This window comes from Bipolaris victoriae (assembly GCF_000527765.1).
Source record: "Bipolaris victoriae FI3 unplaced genomic scaffold scaffold_75, whole genome shotgun sequence".
NCBI classification, from domain to species: Eukaryota; Fungi; Ascomycota; class Dothideomycetes; order Pleosporales; family Pleosporaceae; genus Bipolaris; species Bipolaris victoriae.
In genome coordinates this window covers 80,652-100,525 of record NW_014575317.1, presented here as the reverse complement: position 1 = coordinate 100,525, position 19,874 = coordinate 80,652, and the positions used below count along the sequence as shown (strand labels likewise).

Below are 19,874 nucleotides of genomic sequence, written 5' to 3'. Positions count from 1 at the left end.
CGGGTACGGAACGCAAGGTCCGCAGGATCTTGGTATCGCCGTGTTCCGCCGCCAGATGTGCTGCGGTCCAGCGCTTTGGTGTAAGGGCATTGATGGGACATTCCTGTTTCGACACAAGTTCGTCGATTCTGGTGTAGAGCTTGTCTGCGACTGCCCAGTGTAAAGCATTGCGCGGACCAGGCCCCATTGACACCTTGGTTTCTGCCTTTGGCGCCGGGCCAAGTGTCAGACGCCAGACCATCTCGTCACAGCATTTCTGGCTCGTCTCGTAGCGCTTGTTGAGGTCTTCGAGTTGCTCGCTCCAGTTGTACATCTTCATTGCGTTCTTGAACCATTTCTTGGGCGCAGAGTCGTCACAGAGGAAGTTTGCCAGCTGCGCCGATGCAAACATGATTCCTTTGAACAGACCGATATAGACGACGCGCAGCTTCTGCTTTAATCTTTGCATGTCGTCATCATCCTCGGGCCGTATACTGACACGCTCGTGGCTTTTGGCAGTATAAACATAGTAATCGGACGCAACTTCGGCCAAATCTATCATGGCGTCTTTCTCAGAGGTGTATATTTCTTCCATCTGGTCGGGATGTTAGACTGATTGTACGTAAAGTCAGAAACATGCGTAATCTATCATACGGAGAAAACCATGAACAGGGCGGCAACGGGGATAGCCACATAGGGACCACCAACTGCTGCGCCCGCCCCGAATAGTTCTTTGATCATTCCCATATTTTGCGACACTCTGTTGAATCTCTCCGGACGCTTTTTTGCTTCCAGCTTGCTTCCTTGCTTGTTGATAAAAGAAAGCATCACTTTGTATCCTTCATCAGTTTTGAGATCCAGATCCGGTTGGTTGAGTCGTTTCCTCAATTTTGCTTGGACCTTTTGCATATGCTCTTTCTCCGCGCCGTCAGCATAGAGCGCCTTGTAAGCTTCCCGCCACAGATTCGGCTCCTTCTTTCCGTGCTTATTTGACTTCGTCATTGTGGTCTCGTGCTTGCGTATGTGTCGATGGATGATACCAGAAAAGGGGATATGGGCAGGCAAGGCGTTGGTTTTGGCTGAGCTGAAAAGTGTTCACGAGCGAGGTGCCTGAGCAGCATGGCTGCCTGATAAATCTATTGTGATGACTAGAGTTACACCGGTTCATCTGATGGATGCACAGCCCCCGCCGTTAGCTGCGGTTGATGTGGGCGGTTAGGAGCCAATGGGAATTGTTCGCGCTCGATAACGCGAGAAGAGGGTCCAAGTCGCTGACAAAATGGTAGTGTGTCAGTCCTGCAGGCAGCCTTAAAGGGAGTGTAGAGAGTTTAGCGAGCAAGTAGGCACATTCGTAGTGGCTGCTCAGCCACATCTGCAGATGTGAGAACACCAGCACAGCCTTGAGTGATTTATTCAGCCACCGCAGTAGACATATACGAGCATTTGAGGTGCCTAAGCGGATTTTTATATTCTTGCAGAAGACATGACGTGATATGCATGAGCTCTCATACCAGACCGAGGTGGGTATTCGGAAAATTGCAGCCTACATCTTCTGCTCGATTTCCCCCTACCCTCCTCCAACCAGGGTTTTGAATTGGGACTACTTGTTAGTTATCTACATGTAATAAATATTTGTGACCTGTTCTCCGCACCACCATGATTCTGTACAAGTTGCTGGGATCAGCTCTTAAATGAAGAAACCGTTAAGAGGATAGCGAGCAGAACAAGAGTACTGAGTCACAATGAATGGGATAAGCGCGAGAGAAGTTAATGTTGTCACGGTATGCGGACAAAAAGGAAAACATGCACTTTCGGAAGTAAAGTAGAAAGAGAAGTAGAAGATACGTATCAAAGACCCATGATACCTTGTATTAATTCATTTGTGCATCTGCCTCAATCGCTGCACGTGCTGTTTGCAACGAAAGATTAGGCTGATCCCCCATGATGGAAATTAGGACCCTCAGCATACAGAGCAGTAAACATTCATCCTGGAAACCCATTGTCCCACGATTGAGCCGTGCATCCGAAATCACATAATGAAGCGCTTAGTGAACAAGAACACTTACTTAGACTTGTTCCTCCGCCGACACATCGAGACTGAGACCCTCCTCGACAGGCTCAGTCTTCATCTTTTTGACAGCGAGCATATCATCAAGCTCACTATTCTCCTCAGACTGGGATTCAGCTGGCTCAGTCTTGAGCTTACTAGCCTTGCGCTTTCTGACAGAGGGTGAAGGCGTCACGGGATCTTCTGCCTTGGCCTTGACCCGGGATCGCGGCGTCTTGGGAGTGGCGGGTGTCTGAACGGGAGTGCTCGTAGCAGAGTTCAACCCCGTGGCGCCCGATACGTTCTTCTTCTTCCAAGAGTACAGGCGATTCTCAATGGCTTTGGGAGTGCATTCTTAAACGGGAACATCAGAATTGTGGGTAGAGAAGAGGTGTGGAGAAAGGAATAAGATGAACGTGTATTGGAAAGGACAACAAACATACCGACTCCAGCATCATTGACTCGCTGAGCGATCTTGGCGCAAAGTGACTTGGAGAAGCTGATGTTGCACTCCTCAAAGACACCATGGAGGATCTGAAAGGCGCGTCAGTGACTGCGGAAATATGCATAGGGAGCTGAGGTGGTGCCTGGTTCACTTACAATCGCGTCTAACTCTGGAGTCCACTTGGGCATCTTGACGGCTGGGGATGAAGATCTATTGTCGGATCAGTAACGGCAACGGGGCATGTAACAAGAAGGCCACTCACTGATTGTTGTGATATTGTTTGAGGTAGTTAGTGCACACTGTGATGCAGGTAATGTAAGCTGAGAAAATGTAATTTGAGTATCAGTTGAAGGTTGAGTAGAGAGAAAGAGGGATGGATGGTCGTGTGAGGAGGGTCAACTTTATGTTTCTGGACTGGTAGCGTCACAGGGAGAATAGAGCAAGGCAGAAGCCTCACGGTGAAGGTGAGTCTGCAACACGGCGAGGAGGCTAGGGCTCCGCCCTCACTCTTCATTTTGTTACCTTTGGATACAATGATATAAGATGAGGCATTGCGGCAACATATGCGGGTCAGATTTGAGAGGTAGAAGGGTGTGGCCACTTCACAGCCTGAGGCGATAATGCTGCTGTTCAGAGACTTGTATGCACTGTTTAGTAATTCGCATCATGGCTTCTCTAAAGTTCTGGGATGTACACGGGGAAACAACACACGGATAGCGAGTTATGTCAACATTGATTCATATCACACTCAATACTGCCTTAACTCTGCAACTGATACAAGAACATCTTGTCCGAAAAGAATCACACCTCAGCTACTTCAGTGGTTCAAGACATGGCTGTGCGGGACCTCTCACTCTACCTAGGTCAGAGACAGCATGCCCTATACCTACATAACAGAGTCATTTTCTGTCTCTCCACTTTCCTTTGAGTCATCCTGCATACTACCCGCTACGTCTTCCACTGCCGCAGCGCTTCCTTGTGGATTCAGTGTCGGTACAGGGCGCCTCTTCTCTCTGTGCCATTCCCTCCACAATTGGCATACATGCTCTTTGTTCGCAGGGTTCTTAACATGAATACCCAATGTCGTTGGTATGAAACATTCCGTTTCTAGATGCGCATCCTGCGTCTCCCGCTTCATCGATGTCATGCTGCTGCTTCCATTCATACGCCTTGCCTCAAGAACAAAGTAGTGCGCCCAACAAGGCTCGAACTTGAAGACTTGTTCGCGTCGCCAGGGCGTGCGTCTCGTGGTCTTGTTCGCTTTTCCGAATGGCAACTTCTCAGATTCATCTAGAAGGTCGTCGAAGATTCGCTCGCAGATGTATTTGAGGGAGATCTCGGCGGGGTTTTCTTTTGCGTGCAGAAGCCACAACTTGCGGAGGCGCTGAACAACGTTTTGGTATGCGAGTTGAGGCATTAGGCCACAGGGGGGAAGTTCGCAGCCAAAAAGTGGAGGCACTTTAATCAATTTCATGTTAGTGCTTGTGAAAAGTTGATGCGGCCGAGTCGCAAGAGATTCATTGTGAACGTACTGTATGGCAGCAAAGCAAGCTCGTCCTCAGGGCACACCGTACCGTTCTCGTCTTGCCTATCATCCTGGTTAGATACATAATTACCGCTCATATTTTCAAAGGGCGATTCGCACCATTCTGGAGAGTCTTCTACGATGCGTTAGTTATTTGAGATGCTTTACAATTTTAGGCGGAACTGAAATACCCTCATTTTTTGTCAGTAACTGTGTAGCGCCTCGAGGGTTGGAATCGAATCCTATCCAAGCCATGGTTAACGACGGCATTCAATGCAGTAATACTGCTGCGCTGAAAATGTCAAGGGTTTGTGGTGGGGAGTGTGAGTGGTGCAACGTGAAGATATAGACAAAGAGCGAAGTGAATGTTAAGATCAGCTAGCAATTGTTTGCACCTGGCTGACCAAACATGCAAACGCAAGCATACAAGTTAGCATCCGGGTGAGACAAACGCAGGCATGAAAGGATGATACTTTTTGAAACAGCAGGAGTATTTGCACGCAAGATTTTCGAACGAGTCATATAGGCAATTGATCACTTGAGGAACCAAAATATGATTCTATCACTGTCAAAGCTTGAAGACGGTAAATCCCCTTGGAACTATACTGCAGAAACTACAAAGCCTTGCCCATAAACTTTCTCTTTGTGTAGCTCAGCCACCACTTGCTAGGAGTGTTGGTATCGTCTGCGTATACCCTATTGAGTAACCGTGTTGCCAACTCCTGGCGCATCTGCATGATGTACTGTCGCAGCACTTCGGCAGAGTTCCTGTCTGGAGGCGCTTCGAAAGCCTGGTTCAGTGGGAATCCAGCATCACCAGGAATTGCAAAGTTTGTATCAAGAGCGGAGTTCATGACGGCCTGTTTGATTCTGTCAGCCTCGGCTCTAAATTCCTGTCGTAGCTGCCACGTACCTTCTCAGCTTCTCTCCGGCTCATGCTGGGCTTGATCTTGCCCAGCACTTCGCTCACATAGAGGATGCCATAGATGAGCACACGGTCGGCTGGTCCCTTGATCTCGAAGTTGCGGAAGAATGTGTTGGCGCGGAATAGAGCGAGGACTTCGTCTAGGGGGTCGTATGATTCGTGTGAGGCTTCAATGGTGAGCTCGGTGACGTCTGCGGGCAGAGCAGGCAATTGGACAGCGGGCCCACGAGTGCGTGTGCGAAGAGGAAGGAGGGCAAAGTTGCCTGTTGTAGCAGTCAATCAAGGTGCACTCTTATAAGCCGAATGGGAGAGTCCTACCAATCAATTGCTGATTGGGCTCATCGAGGAAGACTGAGTGGTAGGCCTAGCGGGGGGTCAGCTGTCAAGATGTTTGGGGATGTTTTCTTCGACAGTATTCGTCTGTCTGCAATAATCCAAGACTCACAGGCATTTTGGAATGTGGGTGCCCGCAGATTGTTGTTCTGGGTCGTGTGCTTTGAGCTCGGCGGAGGTGACGGCGTAGCTCCGCTGGCCGACTGTATGAGGTGTGCTCGTAGGGCTGAGCCGTGGGGCGGGGTGACTAAGCCGCCGCCAATTAACGCGTCTCTTCACGCGGCGCGTCTGCCCCGACTTTGTTAGCACCAGCCCAGCATCCTACACATTGCAGCATCCCTGCACTCACTGCTTCAACCTGACCTCAAAATCATACAAAGTGCACTGAATTGACACAAATCAAGTCTCTCACCATGTCGGACATTGAAGATGAAATGGACGTTGATGCGCCCGTCGACAAGTCCATCAGCTTTGGCGGAGACTCGAAAAAGGGCAAGCGGAGCGCTGCCAATCTGCCTGTAGAAGCTGAAGACACATTGCCATGGTATGTGTCTGTATGTGACGCTATTGCACCTTTTCTAAAACTTGCATAGGGTAGAAAAGTACAGACCAGCGTCTCTCGACGACGTAGAAGGCCACAAGGACATCATAGCCACAATCAACAAATTTGTCGACTCGAACGTAAGGACGTTGCCCTGCTTAAAGGCTCCTCGCTGACCCCAGCAGCGATTACCACATCTTCTTCTCTATGGTCCACCAGGAACCGGAAAGACTTCGACCGTCCTAGCACTCGCACGACGTATATACGGGAACAAGAACATGCGGCAAATGGTTCTCGAACTAAACGCATCAGATGACAGAGGTATCGAAGTGGTCAGAGAGCAGATCAAAACATTTAGCAGTACCAAGCAAATCTTCTCTGCCGCACCCAAAGCAGGAGATTCTTCGCTGGCAACTTTCAAACTCATTGTTCTCGATGAAGCCGACGCCATGACTTCCACCGCCCAGATGGCACTGAGACGAATCATGGAGAAGTACACGGCAAACACACGTTTCTGCATCATTGCAAACTACACACACAAACTCTCGCCCGCCCTGCTCTCGCGTTGTACGAGATTTCGATTTTCACCGCTCAAGGACCAGGACATTAGGCACCTAGTCGACAAGGTGATTGACGAGGAAAAGGTCAACATTACACAAGACGCCACCGATTCGCTCGTCACTCTGAGCAAGGGAGATATGAGACGAGCGCTCAACGTGCTGCAAGCCTGCCATGCTTCCAGCACGCCACTCCAGCCCCCAGGCAAGCCCGCGGTCGACCCGAGTTCAATCGTGCGTGACCAAATCACTCAGACCACCATCTACGACTGTATAGCAGCACCACATCCTTCAGACATCAAGTACATCATCGAAACACTGCTGTCTAAGAATGACATGACAGAGTGTCTACGAACCATAAATAATCTCAAGACATTGAAGGGACTGGCGCTCGCAGATATTCTAACGGCGATTAGCGAAGAGCTGGTCGCGAATGACGTGCCACCACAAGTTATGGTGACATGGATGTCAGGTCTGGCAGATATTGAGTATAGACTGAGCGGAGGTGGTAGTGAAGCGATCCAGACTGGTGCAGCGATTGGTGTTGTAAGAACAGGGGTGGAGCTTCTGGAGAACGGCAAGAAGTGATGCATGAATGCCCAATGAGGGGCTCTTCTTAAACTAAAGCAAGAGCAAAGTGACGAAATGCTCAGAATGATACCATTTTGTTGTCGCCATGGCAGCGTGATCAACACGAATCCACACGTAGTCGAGTATCCCAGTTGTGAACGGACCCTAACTTGGTGGGGCATTTGTGTATCAAAACACGGAGATTCACCCCGGTGATAGGATGGTAGCCTCATTCGGCGCTAACCGCGCTAGTCAGCCTTCACGCGACCCCAACGCGCAGCCTACTGAAGTCGCCTAGATATACTCCAAACACCCCACCCCATCAACAAACAGCAACCTTTAAAATCACCCACTGATACTGGAATTGAGTTCGCCTTTTTCGCTGCTGTGACCGATATTGGGTCAGCTATCATTTCGAGATTACCCCTCAGCCTCTCAACATGCCCGTCAACGTAGGTCTTCTTAAGAACCAGATAGAGTTTGTAGCTGAAGAAGAGTAGAAGGGAAGGGGCCCTACAAGAAAGCGGCTGAGTACGCGCCGGAGTTTTGATCCCATCCCGCTCCCGGTATCCAAAGACACCGCCACCCTACAGGAGCGACGATTTATGAGTGGCAAGCCTAAACGACCAACTAGGTGGCGAGGGCCGGTGAGTCGCATTGCTCGCTTTTGATTATGGGCCGTTGTGTTAACTTTTTTGCATAGAAAAATGTGGATGCCACTCTGACAACATGGATGGAACACCCAGCGCCCGCCGTAAAGTCGCAGGCGGTGGTGCGATCAACACAGAAACAGGCACAAAAGCCAGAGAACCAGCAAGCAAAGCCGCAAAACGTTGAACTCAGATTTTCATTCTCAGTACCACCTGATGAGCCTTCAGCCCGCAGAGGCCGTGAAGAAGCATTCACCCAAAGCTTCTCCGGACTTACTATGACTGGCAGCGCAAACCGGTCCGTCTCTGCACATCCACCTCAAACCAGGGCATCACCATCTCAGGAACCGCGCCGGCATTCAGAGTCCACCTCGCAAGCACCCCAGCTAGCAAAACCAAAGAAGAAGCGAGAAGGCTACGGCTTCAGCTACTCTGAAACCTTCATGTGCGACTCAGATGACTACCCAGACACCGAATGCGACTGGGATTCTGATGAACAGCATCCATCGGACCAAGACACTGGCTACTCTGCGCAACCCAGCCCCTGTATCAACTGGAACGGAACAGAGCAAACCCCACGGCCGACTTCCAGTGATTCAACATCGACAATCGAAGACCAGTCGTTCAACGATCTCGTAGTTTTGCGTGACGTCGGATCCTTCCATCTCGCGCGTCCCCAGCGCGTTCTACCGTGTACACGTGCCACTCGAGAAGACACACTGCGCCTCAAAGTCCGTGCCAAAGCGCTTGTAGCCCGATTCGAGGAGTCCAGTGACATCCAAGCGCAACTGCTAACTCGCATGGAGCGCATGATGTATGCTGAGCAGCAACGCCGTAACTCGCCCGGTGGAGCCAATTCCATGGCCAAGTGTGCACTCAAGCTACGCGATTTCCTGCTCAAGGTGAAGGAAGAGAGGGTTGAGACGGGCGAGCATGTCACGATTGTTGAGCATGAGATTGAGTGGGCGGAGTGGTTGGTTGAGGCTAGTCGGACGGGCGTCATGCATGTCCGGAGTGAGGGGTGCACGTGCCGTCCGGATTGGGATCCAGAGTGAGAACCTGGGAAGGGTGTTGAAGAAACTTATGACATGAGAGGATTTGAGCCATATGTGGACTCGCAAGTGCGGTTCTACACTCCGGCAGCACATCAAGACAATCTCGGCATGAAGCAGCCCCGCGCTATCTGCGATCTGGTGCCATGCCAACGATCCTATGACCGAGAATCCAAGGCACTGCCGGGCAAATCCAGACAAAAGCCGGATCCAGCACTTCCTTTTGGGGGATGCAAGCAAGAAGACCCTGATCCGAAGTCGCCAAATCCTATATCTGCTACGCTCATTGAACGCAGATACACCTCTCAACTCGAGACCATAGCAAACCAAGTATCCAAAACCATCAAAGCAACAATATACATTAAGCAAATTCAATATTATCCTACACGCGTCTTATTCTGATCTATAATATCAACCACGTACGACCCCTCCACCCGCAACGCATCAATCCCAAACGATCAAACCCCAAAAATCACTCAAGATAAACAAGATTCCTCTGTATACGAAGCGAGCCAGAACCACAATGTTGCTAGCGTGGATCATACTTCCCGCTCTTCAAGCAAGAAAAAAAACGAATACGAAAACCCCCTCTCCCCCCATAAAAGTGCCTGCTATTGCGTGCAAGAAAAGTCGATGAGAGAGGGAAGCAAAAAAACGCCAGAAAATGCAAAGATCGACACAAAAGGTTTTTGCCCCATTTTGGTTACCTATAACGCGCGTAGCACCGAAATATGTGTGTGTGTATAGGTGTCGCACAGCCGCTTTTTTCACAGCAAAGCAGCAAAGACTAGAAAAAAAATAGAAAGAAAAAAAAAGAAGAGACCCCAATCTGTGTTATCCGCCCCCTTTGCTGGCATCTTCGCACTTCACAGACGCAGAAGCAAGACATCCGCATCCGCATCCACCTAAAAATACAAAGAAAGAGAAGACTAGAAATGCGCGTTTGATCTACGTTTCTTCCTCGATTCCTTCCGTCAAATTTGGAGTGTCAACCATCAGCAATCCGCTTTTCCATTTGAGCGGGCAACCACCAACCTTCACAAACGGGGTCAGGTGTCGCCACGAACAAACAATGCAAAAGAAGAAAGAAAGAAAAAAGACCAGACCAAACCTTTGATCACTAGCATCATCATCTCCTCCTATAAATATCCGAGACATCCCTTCCCCTTCCGTTGCCACTGCCATTCGCATCTCTGCGCTCAGGACTCCTTGACCGCGTACGACCGTCCCTCCTCTCCTGCACAAAGTTTCCTCTATTGCCGCCTCTGTGGTCGCGGTCACGATCGCGATACGCGCGGCCACGATCAGCACGGTCGTCGGTGTAACCCTCGCGAGAATTGCCAGAATCGCGGGAGCCGCGGCGCGGACGGTCGTCTGGTTCGCGGGAACGACGGTGTCCGTCTCCACCGTAGCTGGGGATGTAGGTGTCACCGGGGGGAACGGGGCCTCTACGGCGGTCTGCGCCATCGGGGCCGTAGCGGGGAACGGGAGGGAGCGGGTGGCGGCCATCTGCTGGAGGAGCAGGGAGGTTGTTGTGGCCGCGGTCGCCGCCGCCCCAGTTTGGGCGTCGTTCTCCTGGGGGAGGGGGTGGAGGGGGTCGGTGTTCGTAGCCTCGTCGGTCGTAGCCGCCACCGCCACCGCCCCTGAGACCGCGGTCAACGCCTGGCGGTCCTCGGTCTTGAGGTCCGCCGTACCTTCGGTCGTTGCTTTGCCATGGCTGTGGTGGTGGACCTTGGCCTGTCCACTCTCCGTTGGGTCCTCCACCTACAGTACCGCCTTGTGGTGCAGGGGGAAGTGCTTGCCTTTGGCCACGCGCGTTTCGGCGATCCAGCTCGTGTGAGTCTGCAAAGTGAGGAATATCTTCTTCGCGCATTGGTAATGGTTCCTCTCGGAAGTATGGATGGTCGATGGCATCAATCGCGTTGATACGTTTCCGCCAGTCCAGTCTCATAAGGTCCTTGATAAGCGAGAGTCCAAGGGGCGATAGTTCACGGAATCTTTGCGCAATGTTTCCTGTACTTGTTGGGAACGCGCGAACAGGTTCCGCTCCTGGTAGCTCGTTCCAGCCCGGCATGCTCGTATCGTTCGGAGACCCAACCAGCTCGAAGATGATCTGTGCCTGATGTATGTCGCTTTGGCCTGTAAGGATGGGCTTGCGCTTGAACATTTCACCAAAGACGCAGCCTGCGCCCCACATATCGATCGCCGGTGTGTATTTTCGGAGTTGCAAGAGCAGTTCTGGCGGTCGGTACCACCTAGTGACAACTAGTGAAGTGTATTCGCGTTTCGCCTCGCCATTGCCCCTGCCTCTTTGTGGAACCGGTTCGTCGTAGTGTCTGGCAAGACCGAAATCGGCTATCTGTAGTCGCCCAGAGTTGTTGATCAAAAGGTTGGCTGCCTTCATGTCTCGATGTAAAATATGGTTGTCATGTAGGTATGCTAGACCCTTGAACAACTGCAGCATGTAACACTTGATCTGCGGCGGTTTGAACTGGACTTCGGGGTTGTCGAGGAGACCTGACAGATCGTGGTCCATGTACGGCGTGACCATGTACAGTATTGCACGTTTCCTGCCTTCGGTTTTGGGCCGTTCTACAGCCATTTCCTCTAGCTTCAGGACGTTATCGTGCGACAGCATCTTGAGGAGCTTGATTTCTCGCAGCGCCGTGATAGGGAATCCGTCCTTCTCGTTGTGCATCAAAATCTTCTTGAGCGCAAAGACATGACCGGTCGATCGCTGACGCGCCTTGTGAACTTCACCAAAAGTACCTTCGCCCAGTTTCTGCATCATCTCGTACTCGCCAATCTTGCAGCATCCCTTGAATTGGCGCTGGAGGGTGCGCGACGGGGGGGCACCCGCCGGAGTCGCCATACCGGCGGTGGTGTTAACAATACGTGATCCTCAAGGGTCCGCAGGCACGCTTCCTAACTCGGGCTAAGTGGGCCGCGGCGTTAACGTATGCAGCGAGGGTGAGCGCGATGTATCGGTCGGTATCTTTTGCAGCGCTGAGTGTGTGGTCGCGATGGTGGGCGTTGGCATGGGCGGGGGGCTCGAGGCCAAAGCTGCTGGGTAGAGATGACGATTGTGGTCAGGATTGTCGCGGGTGAAGGAGCAGAAGCCGCGATTGACGGTTGATGGGGCGATCTTGGCACCGCAGTGTTAGCGTAGTCCGCAATCGACCTTAATCACACCTCACCCACCAAAAGCGTCACAGAGCCATTGCACCCCAGACACCGCAGGTAGGCGCAGTGTAGCACTCCCCAAAACTGGCGCCAGTACTGATATTTACACAGGCTCACCAGAGACGATGCAACCCACACGCTCCCGCATGGGCCCGCCCAAATATCCGCCGCACCCAAACCACCCCATCCACATCCACCCGGTCAGGCCGCTATACCGATTCATGGCAACGGGTCTCGGCGCGTCAATGTGGTTCTTCGTATGTTAGAGATCTGGTAGGAGCGAGACAGGTGCTGACAGGCGCAGTTGATGTACCGCGCGAAGAAGGACGGCCCCGCGCTTTTGGGCTGGAAGCACCCGTGGGACCATTGAATAACGAATGCAGGGGCGTTGGGCGTGGAGAGAGAGCTTAGAAGATATTCACACGAGGCAAGCTCAATTGCACAGACAATGGAGTGCTCGACATAGACACCACGGCCAGTGGCTGCAACGTCCCATGTGGACAGCGCCAAGAAGTTCGGATCAATGCAAAATAGAGCAATCGCGTCAGATGCAGTCTTATTGATTCGCTATTGTTGATTCGCTATGTTACGATTTCATGAAATTCAGTGTGATATTTACGGGTTGGTTCTTAGACATTATGCGAGTCTGCACTCGCCTTCAACAACTCCCACCAGCTTTTGCAGTCTATGCAGTAGGCTTCTCAAAGAGATAGTGGCTGACACCCCATGTATCACCCCCATTCCACCTGAACAACTCGGAGCAAGCCATGTGGAAAACCTGCCACCTATTCCACCAAGTCAACGCACCCTCCTCTCCGTACGTCTCCACTAGTCCCTTCCAGATACTCTCCTTGTTCTTTAACATGGTAACCAGCCAATCCTCACACGTCTTTGAGTAGTGCATACCGGAAACCCACCACTGGTTCTTGACTCTCAAGTCGTCTTGGAAGTACAGCAGTAAATCAGCCGAAGGCATGGTACCGCCTGTAAAGAAATGCTCCGTCATCCATCCTTCTTCGAAATCATACGGAGTCGTGCAGTGCGCAAAGATGTGAACAAATAGCTTGCCACCGGGTTTCAGCGCAGATCCTACTTTGCGCAGCAGAAGCTGGTAATTCTTCATGTGCTCGAAGAGCTCAATGGAGATAACGCGGTCGTACGCTTCAGGCTGGAACTCATAGTCGACCACATCGCCCGTGATAATGGTAAGGTTCTTGAGTCCTTTTGATACGGCAACGCTGTCAATGTACTCTTTTTGTGTTCTTGAGTTTGAGAAGCCGGTGATTTTGGAGTTGGGAAACATTTCCGCCATGAAGAGAGATGCTGAGCCCCAGCCACATCTATAGCCCTTGTTAACCATCTTCCGTTCAACATATTGCTTATTTGGCTTCGATACACGTGATCATTATGCTATAGGTGCAGCAAATGCAAAATCAGAGAGGAAATAAGAACTCACCCAAGGTCCAAAATGCTCATTCCATCCTTTAATTCTGCCCTCTCGATATACAATCGCATCATGGCAATCTCGGCTTGGGCCAGCGTCTCCCCGCCCTTCTCATACAAGCAGGCCGAATACTTCATCCGCGGGCCCAGCATGCCCTTAAGAACACTCGTCCCTACTTCATAGTGCTGCTCGTTTGCCGTCGCAGTCGCAATTGCAATTGGCCTTTCCCGAAGAAGCTTGACGTACTTCATCTTGGTCTCGTAAGCGGACTCCAAGGACGTGGTAGCTATCGATTGTAGGCGATCGGCTAGCTGGCGCCTGATTCCTACGCGGATCACCGCATGTGGGAGGTAGCCATTGTCCAGGAGGGGATTGATGACTGCATCCGAGTTGACGAGATCTATTACTTGTTTTAGTTGAATTGGGATTGGATACGGTTCGGAAGCTATGTACTTGATATGTAGTTCATGGCGGGCAACTTGTTCTACTAGACCAGACGCTTGCGGTCGCTTCGACGTGAGTGAGTGGATCGTAAGTATGATAAAAAAAAACGAATATCTTCCACTCTGGACACGTGAAGCTATCGCCTACCTATACGCTCTGTGTTTCGGCTCCGGAAGGTTTCGTAGTGTGCCAAATACGGCTTAGCGGCGGGTTAATGACGTCAACCATTAGTCGAGATAGTCCGTCCATCGCTGCAATCGTCCGAAAACAGTCAACAACGGAGGATTTGGTTGCTTTGTGAAGATTGTAAGATATCTTTTGGTAGATTCTGCTAAGCGGAGAATGGACCAATCAAGCGTTTTGCGTCGAGGCCACGCGGGATGAGCGTACGTATAAGGTGGCCAATGATCTCTCGCGGCTAGATATAAGGTATTTGAACTAAACAGGAAAGTAGAAAGGTATGGCATACGAGTGGTTATGATAGTCGTGCTTCTATTCAGTGTGCTCTGATCCTTGAGTTCCTGTGATCTTCATCAGCCGCAAACACAATCATTATGCGCGAAAAGAACAATGGAAGATCGTATATTGTTCCTAGGTAGGTAGCAAGTTAATCATTTTAACCAATACTAAGACCCATCTGAAACTATAACAAGAGAGACTACGAGACGATGCACGTGATCGTGCACATTGCTTATCTTGCTAAAGGATAAGGCACACGACAGTGAGGCTGCTGACTGCGGTGTATAATGTGTGTTTATATATACTCGATTGTCGCTGTAGTCAGAAGTTTGTTCGATATAGTTTCCGATCAATGTCTTATGGAAGCATGGATATTCGATCCTTTTGATTGTTGACCGTCGCTGTTGATCATTTTGCGAACTGATGACATAGCCGAGGTCTCACATCTGTCTTCAGTCTGTCGCGATTGCACAACACACGATCATGGAAACAATGCATACAAGGCGGAAATTTAAAGTATAATGTTCAAGTGAGGCTGAATATGGAGTTCTGGATACGTATGCAATGATAGTTAAGTGACAGAAAGACACTACACGCTGCATGTCTAAGAAAATATTCAATAAGGGAATAAAAGAACTTCATATCTTGTTTAGTCCCATGAAACCAAGTGAAAACGCGAATGCAGCAAATCATGCTGCTGTCTTTGTATTTTTATGCTACTGGGCGTGACTCGAGGCACGTGATCGCATGTAAATAAACAACCGGCCGTTGTGCAAAAGCTGACATCTCACACAATTGCCGAACCGTCCCAGCGCCGACTTGGTGCAACATGCATCACATGGCAATTACCGAAACGCATGCTATCAATTTTCTGATGCAATGCAACTGCCGAAGGACCAAAGGAAAGCTAACAACGACCGGTTTTAAGCGACCTTTACTTCATCTTACCGGCCGGGACCAGTGATGTGCGAGACGTGAAGCAATGCTGCGTTCTTGAAAATACGCAGCAATCAGGGCAGTAAAAGGTCATTGGCTGAGTTCCTGCTACAAGTCATATTGTGGACATCGAGAAGCGTCAATACAAGAAGGCTGAGCGTAATAGAGATTGTTCAAGTACAACGACCTTCGGCCGCTCTTCTCTATATAGAAACAGATATGCGGACTACTACCATCTCTGCGAATAGCGCTTGCTGATATTGTTCGCTCTCCCAAGGAAACTCACGCCCCTGCTGTTAAGCCACAGTGCAAGGCTCGATGACTGCGACCGACCAACGGGCCGACCCAATGAATTTCCACGAGATTTTGGACTCTGCATCCGATTTTGACCCTTTAAACTGCCGAATCTAGGGAGAAACCTAGTAGCATTCGTTTCCCCGCAAAATTCGCTAATCGTTCCCATAAGTGTGGAGGGCCCCCGGAGTAAAGCCGGTGAGGCCTCAGGCCAAGTGACCACCAACCAAGATAGAACAACACTAACGCCTAGCGCTGATCTTTCTGATGTCAATGGTACCAAGATATGAATTCAAATTTTACCTTGGTGATGATTACAGAACAGCTCCAGGCTGACAAGGATAGGGCGACTAGCACTACACCAAATTCAGCATTATGTGACAACAAAGCTACATACCCAGCCAACCTCTGGCCGATTCAGAGATCATTCAGTGATGAAAGAGGTGCTGGATTACAGTATTTGGCTAAAAAATTACATTTCAATTGTACTATGGCGTTTATTACGCCTTTGGCCGAACACTGCGAAATCTGCAGCGACCCCTGCATTCTTGGTGGCGTAGGAAAGGAGGTAGGCAATTGAGCGGCAGACGAGAAATCCTGGGGTAATGCAGATAATATGGCCGAAGTTCAGCTGTGAGCGTGACGCCAAAAGAGGGGGCAAAGACACCTATAAATCTACACCAACTTGCCTGAAGTGACACACAAACATCCACCCCGGAACACTGACAGATTGAGAAACTCTAAGCTGATTTCTACGATGCGCTTTGCATTGCTCGCCTCGACGATCGCTACGTCTGTCTCTGTGATTGCAGCACCAACCGGTCTGCACGCCAGAGCCGATGTATTGGTGGAGCCTCGGGTAACTCCTGCTAAGCCAGCGCCATGTGTGCGCGACCCCAGCACCACGAAAGAGCAGAACAAGGATCGCTTCGATGCTTTCGTGCAGGCTTTGATCTATAAGTCTGATATCACTAAGGCGTTTTCATATGTTACCCAGGACTATGCTGTAAGCATGCTTCGTTCCGGGCGAAGGAATCTATCAAGTGCGCTAACCTCGGGCTGCAACGACAGAACCACGGTATTTCAGTGCCAAATGGATTTGATACTGGATGGGATGCTTTGTCGCTCACTTGGGACCCTTCAAGCATCACGCCGCTGGGCGCGACTTTTCAGTATCCCCAGGGCTGGGTGAAGTATAAAACGCAGTTCAGAGAGGTTGTTGAGGGGTTCCGTATGGATGGTGGATGCATTGCTGAGCACGTAAGTTTACCTTTCTTCAAGGAGCATGTCAGGGCTATAATGCAAAAAACTGACTTTGAGTTATCCAGTGGGTCCAGAACAAAGAACTTCCGCTTGAGGCACTGACAGGAAAGAGATCACACTCAAACCCTATCTCTCACTGCTGTGCCTCTTAAGTAACTTTCGAGGGCCTTGAATGACGTGCTTCATGTGCAATCTTTCAAGAAACAGTGCCGCAAGGTGGTGCTTGGTGTTTATCTCCGTGAGATGGACCTGCCATGCGACGGTCAAAGACGACAATTATGAGTCTCACATAGGTATTAATGCAGGCGGAATTTTGATTTCAGAGTAATGATGATACCCAATGGCAAAGCCGAAATATATGAGACATGAGACATGAGACATGAGATTGTAATTGTAGATGCAAATCTGTATGAGATTTTGAAAGTACGAATCAGGTTTAATGCACAAGGCTGATTTCTCGTGCTTAACCCCCATCTCATGCAGCTTATCATTCTTCTGATTAGTTTTTAACAGCATACTTCTACCCTGAGCGGGCAGCTGCCCAAGCCCAATGCTCTCGTCTCATACTTGTGGTTGCGAGATCAGATCCGACAAGATAAAATCCAACCAGTATAATGTGGATTGCAATAGGAAAACGAAGAAACGCGGTAAGAGATAAATGTATAAGAGTTAGGCCTCCAACGAAATGTATGTGTAGCTATAGATCCCCGCATTCATATGCTTTTGTAGAATCTGGTGGTTTCGTGTGTTAGTAGCATGTTACGTGGCTCACTCACGATTGAAGATTAAAAATGCTGGCTGCGGGATTTATCCAAATTTGTACACTCCACAATATGGCTCAAATATGCCGCCTTGTTTTTGCATGACTGTCCGGAATCCAGGAGAACCACTCGGCTTAGTACATGGCAACTCAAGCGCGGACGTGCATGCTTTAGTCATGCAACGGACACTTCATAGTCTGACTACATCTGATAAGCCCCGGTGTCACAGCGCCTACAGCATACCATCGGGTTCCTCAACAGCCACATGGTGTCTCCGCAGAATCAAGTGGAGCCGTCGAAGAGTCGCAGCGGTGAAGAGAGGGAGAAGGGAAAAACAGCGGACATGCTCGAGCACGTGAACAGTTGGCGATAGAACTGCCGATGGTTCGGATCAACACTCAGCTGGCGTGCATGCACCGACCCGTCCCTGCATCATTTTCTTTTTGTTTTATTAAACCGGCGCAGTTGTGTCAGCGGCGTGAACCTAGCCCGGAGGATTCGCTGGCGTCGCGCGGCGTCTGCATCCCCTGCAGTGTCTACAGCGCCGATTGCGGGCGCGCGAACTTTTGACTCAGGGCTCCCCGCTAAAAGCACTCGAGAATTCGCTCAATCCTCACAACCCCATACTTCGCACGACACACGTCATCCGCTCTTCAACACATTCGTCCCAAGACACCTTCGCCACCTATATACTCCCCAGAAAAAATCTGCACGCGCAATTGACTAGAGCCCAACTCGAGAAGCCACCTTTTCAAAAATGTCAGCATACACAAACGGACACACCCACCAGTCGGAGCGGATAGCTCACACCGAAGAGAAGCATCTTCCTGGAGGATGGGTGGTTCTCAAGTTCGGTGGTACAAGCGTCGGCAAGTTCCCGGAGAATATAGCGGACATTGTCAAGTACGACGCCCATTCAAATGCGCAAGACGAGCACAAAGCACTAACCCTCCACAGAGCCGGTGTTCAGACGAATCGCGCCGCTATAGTCTGCTCTGCGCGCAGCAGCAACACAAAGCTCGAAGGAACTACCAACCGCCTCCTTCGTGCCGCTCGCGCTGCCGAGAGACCCAACCACCGGGCCTATGATGAAATCGTCGAAGCCATTCGCCTTGACCATATCCAGGCGGGCAAGGAGATTTTGAAGAGCCCGGAAATTCTGGCGTCTTATACCGAAGAGGTCAACGCCGAGTGCGAGAGTTTGATCAAGATCTTGGAGTCGGCCCAGCATCTCGAGGAGGTCACCAACCACACCGAGGACAAGATCATCAGCAAGGGCGAGAAGCTGAGCTGTCGTTATATGGCCGCTATACTGAACGACTGTGGTACGCCTGCCCAGTTCGTCGACCTGAGCGACGTGATCAAGCCCAACGCGCCCATTAAGGGAGGATTGCAAGAAAAGTTCTACAAGGACTTGGCTGCCGACTTCGCTAGCCAAGTGGAAGCATGTGGAGACAAGGTTCCCGTCATTACTGGTTTCTTTGGAAACGTGCCCGGCGGTCTCTTGACCTCAATCGGACGCGGATATACCGACCTATGCGCCGCCTTGGTTGCCGTTGGCATAAAGGCAAAGGAACTGCAAGTCTGGAAAGAGGTGGATGGAATCTTCACCGCAGACCCACGCAAGGTTCCTACTGCCGCGCTGCTCCCCAGTGTCACTCCTGCAGAGGCTGCTGAATTGACATTCTACGGATCCGAAGTTATTCACCCCTTCACCATGGAGCAGGTCATTCGCGCCCGCATCCCCATTCGCATCAAGAATGTCATGAACCCACGCAATACTGGAACCATCATCTTCCCTGACAATCTCCGGGATATTGACGACCGCTCGCCTTTGAAGGATACGGGACTCTTCCGCACTCGCTCCTCGAGTCTCCTTACTCAGCTTGAAGGGCCTAAGCGACCCACCGCTGTGACGATCAAGCACAACATTGTTGTGCTCAACGTTCACAGCAACAAGCGCACTCGTGCCCATGGTTTCTTGATGAACATCTTCAACATCTTGGACAACTGGCGATTGTCTGTTGATCTCATCTCTTCATCCGAGGTGCACGTGTCCATGGCCTTGCACTCCGAGTCTGCTCTCCTAAGTGGCGGAGGTGAGGACGACTACAAGATCCAGTCCAAGGACCTCCAAGGCGCTGTAAATGACCTTGGTGCTCTCGGTACCATTGATATCGTGCCTGACATGGCTATTGTAAGTTTAGTGGGCAAGCAGCTGAAGAACATGATTGGTATCTCCGGCAAGTTCTTTAGCGTGTTGGGCCAGAACAACATTAACATTGAAATGATCTCGCAGGGTATGTTGAAGCTTCACTATATTTAAGGAGACCACCTGCTAACTCATTGCAGGCGCTAGCGAGATTAACATATCTTGCGTCATTGAGGAGCGCGAAGCCGACCGCGCCCTTAATGTTGTACATACAAATCTTTTTACATTCTTAGAATAGGTCTTGCTTTGCATGA

At 50.4% G+C, this 19,874-nt stretch overlaps 10 protein-coding genes across 10 annotated transcripts; 5 read left to right on the top strand and 5 right to left on the bottom strand.

Moving 5' to 3' along the window:
* Positions 1-2,045: 2,045 nt before the first annotated feature.
* On the bottom strand, positions 2,046-2,659 carry COCVIDRAFT_105937 (hypothetical protein; the record flags this gene model as incomplete). The annotated part of the gene is made up of 3 exons (XM_014698604.1): positions 2,046-2,380; positions 2,470-2,560; positions 2,627-2,659. The coding sequence occupies 3 exons, from the start codon at positions 2,657-2,659 to the stop codon at positions 2,046-2,048; spliced, it is 459 nt and encodes a 152-aa protein (XP_014554090.1).
* A 698-nt stretch (positions 2,660-3,357) lies between these two features.
* COCVIDRAFT_105931 (hypothetical protein) lies at positions 3,358-4,094 on the bottom strand (the record flags this gene model as incomplete). The annotated part of the gene is made up of 2 exons (XM_014698603.1): positions 3,358-3,929; positions 4,004-4,094. 2 exons carry the CDS (start codon positions 4,092-4,094, stop codon positions 3,358-3,360), a joined length of 663 nt encoding a protein of 220 aa, XP_014554089.1.
* Positions 4,095-4,610: 516 nt separating this feature from the next.
* COCVIDRAFT_18145 (hypothetical protein) lies at positions 4,611-5,372 on the bottom strand (the record flags this gene model as incomplete). The annotated part of the gene is made up of 4 exons (XM_014698564.1): positions 4,611-4,856; positions 4,910-5,184; positions 5,240-5,285; positions 5,367-5,372. The coding sequence occupies 4 exons, from the start codon at positions 5,370-5,372 to the stop codon at positions 4,611-4,613; spliced, it is 573 nt and encodes a 190-aa protein (XP_014554050.1).
* Positions 5,373-5,667: 295 nt separating this feature from the next.
* COCVIDRAFT_106017 (hypothetical protein) lies at positions 5,668-6,940 on the top strand (the record flags this gene model as incomplete). Its single annotated transcript, XM_014698602.1, has 3 exons — positions 5,668-5,804; positions 5,848-5,935; positions 5,981-6,940. The coding sequence occupies 3 exons, from the start codon at positions 5,668-5,670 to the stop codon at positions 6,938-6,940; spliced, it is 1,185 nt and encodes a 394-aa protein (XP_014554088.1).
* Positions 6,941-7,362: 422 nt separating this feature from the next.
* Positions 7,363-8,627, top strand: COCVIDRAFT_28815 (hypothetical protein; the record flags this gene model as incomplete). The annotated part of the gene is made up of 3 exons (XM_014698601.1): positions 7,363-7,374; positions 7,423-7,569; positions 7,626-8,627. The coding sequence occupies 3 exons, from the start codon at positions 7,363-7,365 to the stop codon at positions 8,625-8,627; spliced, it is 1,161 nt and encodes a 386-aa protein (XP_014554087.1).
* Positions 8,628-9,753: 1,126 nt separating this feature from the next.
* COCVIDRAFT_39982 (hypothetical protein) lies at positions 9,754-11,496 on the bottom strand (the record flags this gene model as incomplete). The annotated part of the gene is made up of 1 exon (XM_014698600.1): positions 9,754-11,496. The coding sequence occupies one exon, from the start codon at positions 11,494-11,496 to the stop codon at positions 9,754-9,756; it is 1,743 nt and encodes a 580-aa protein (XP_014554086.1).
* Positions 11,497-11,932: 436 nt separating this feature from the next.
* Positions 11,933-12,177, top strand: COCVIDRAFT_39981 (hypothetical protein; the record flags this gene model as incomplete). The annotated part of the gene is made up of 2 exons (XM_014698599.1): positions 11,933-12,064; positions 12,112-12,177. 2 exons carry the CDS (start codon positions 11,933-11,935, stop codon positions 12,175-12,177), a joined length of 198 nt encoding a protein of 65 aa, XP_014554085.1.
* A 315-nt stretch (positions 12,178-12,492) lies between these two features.
* On the bottom strand, positions 12,493-13,720 carry COCVIDRAFT_18141 (hypothetical protein; the record flags this gene model as incomplete). The annotated part of the gene is made up of 3 exons (XM_014698563.1): positions 12,493-13,147; positions 13,264-13,651; positions 13,705-13,720. 3 exons carry the CDS (start codon positions 13,718-13,720, stop codon positions 12,493-12,495), a joined length of 1,059 nt encoding a protein of 352 aa, XP_014554049.1.
* Positions 13,721-16,141: 2,421 nt separating this feature from the next.
* Positions 16,142-16,799, top strand: COCVIDRAFT_28812 (hypothetical protein; the record flags this gene model as incomplete). Its single annotated transcript, XM_014698598.1, has 3 exons — positions 16,142-16,390; positions 16,456-16,644; positions 16,713-16,799. The coding sequence occupies 3 exons, from the start codon at positions 16,142-16,144 to the stop codon at positions 16,797-16,799; spliced, it is 525 nt and encodes a 174-aa protein (XP_014554084.1).
* A 1,366-nt stretch (positions 16,800-18,165) lies between these two features.
* On the top strand, positions 18,166-19,858 carry COCVIDRAFT_28811 (hypothetical protein; the record flags this gene model as incomplete). Its single annotated transcript, XM_014698597.1, has 3 exons — positions 18,166-18,311; positions 18,366-19,708; positions 19,761-19,858. 3 exons carry the CDS (start codon positions 18,166-18,168, stop codon positions 19,856-19,858), a joined length of 1,587 nt encoding a protein of 528 aa, XP_014554083.1.
* Positions 19,859-19,874: the final 16 nt, after the last annotated feature.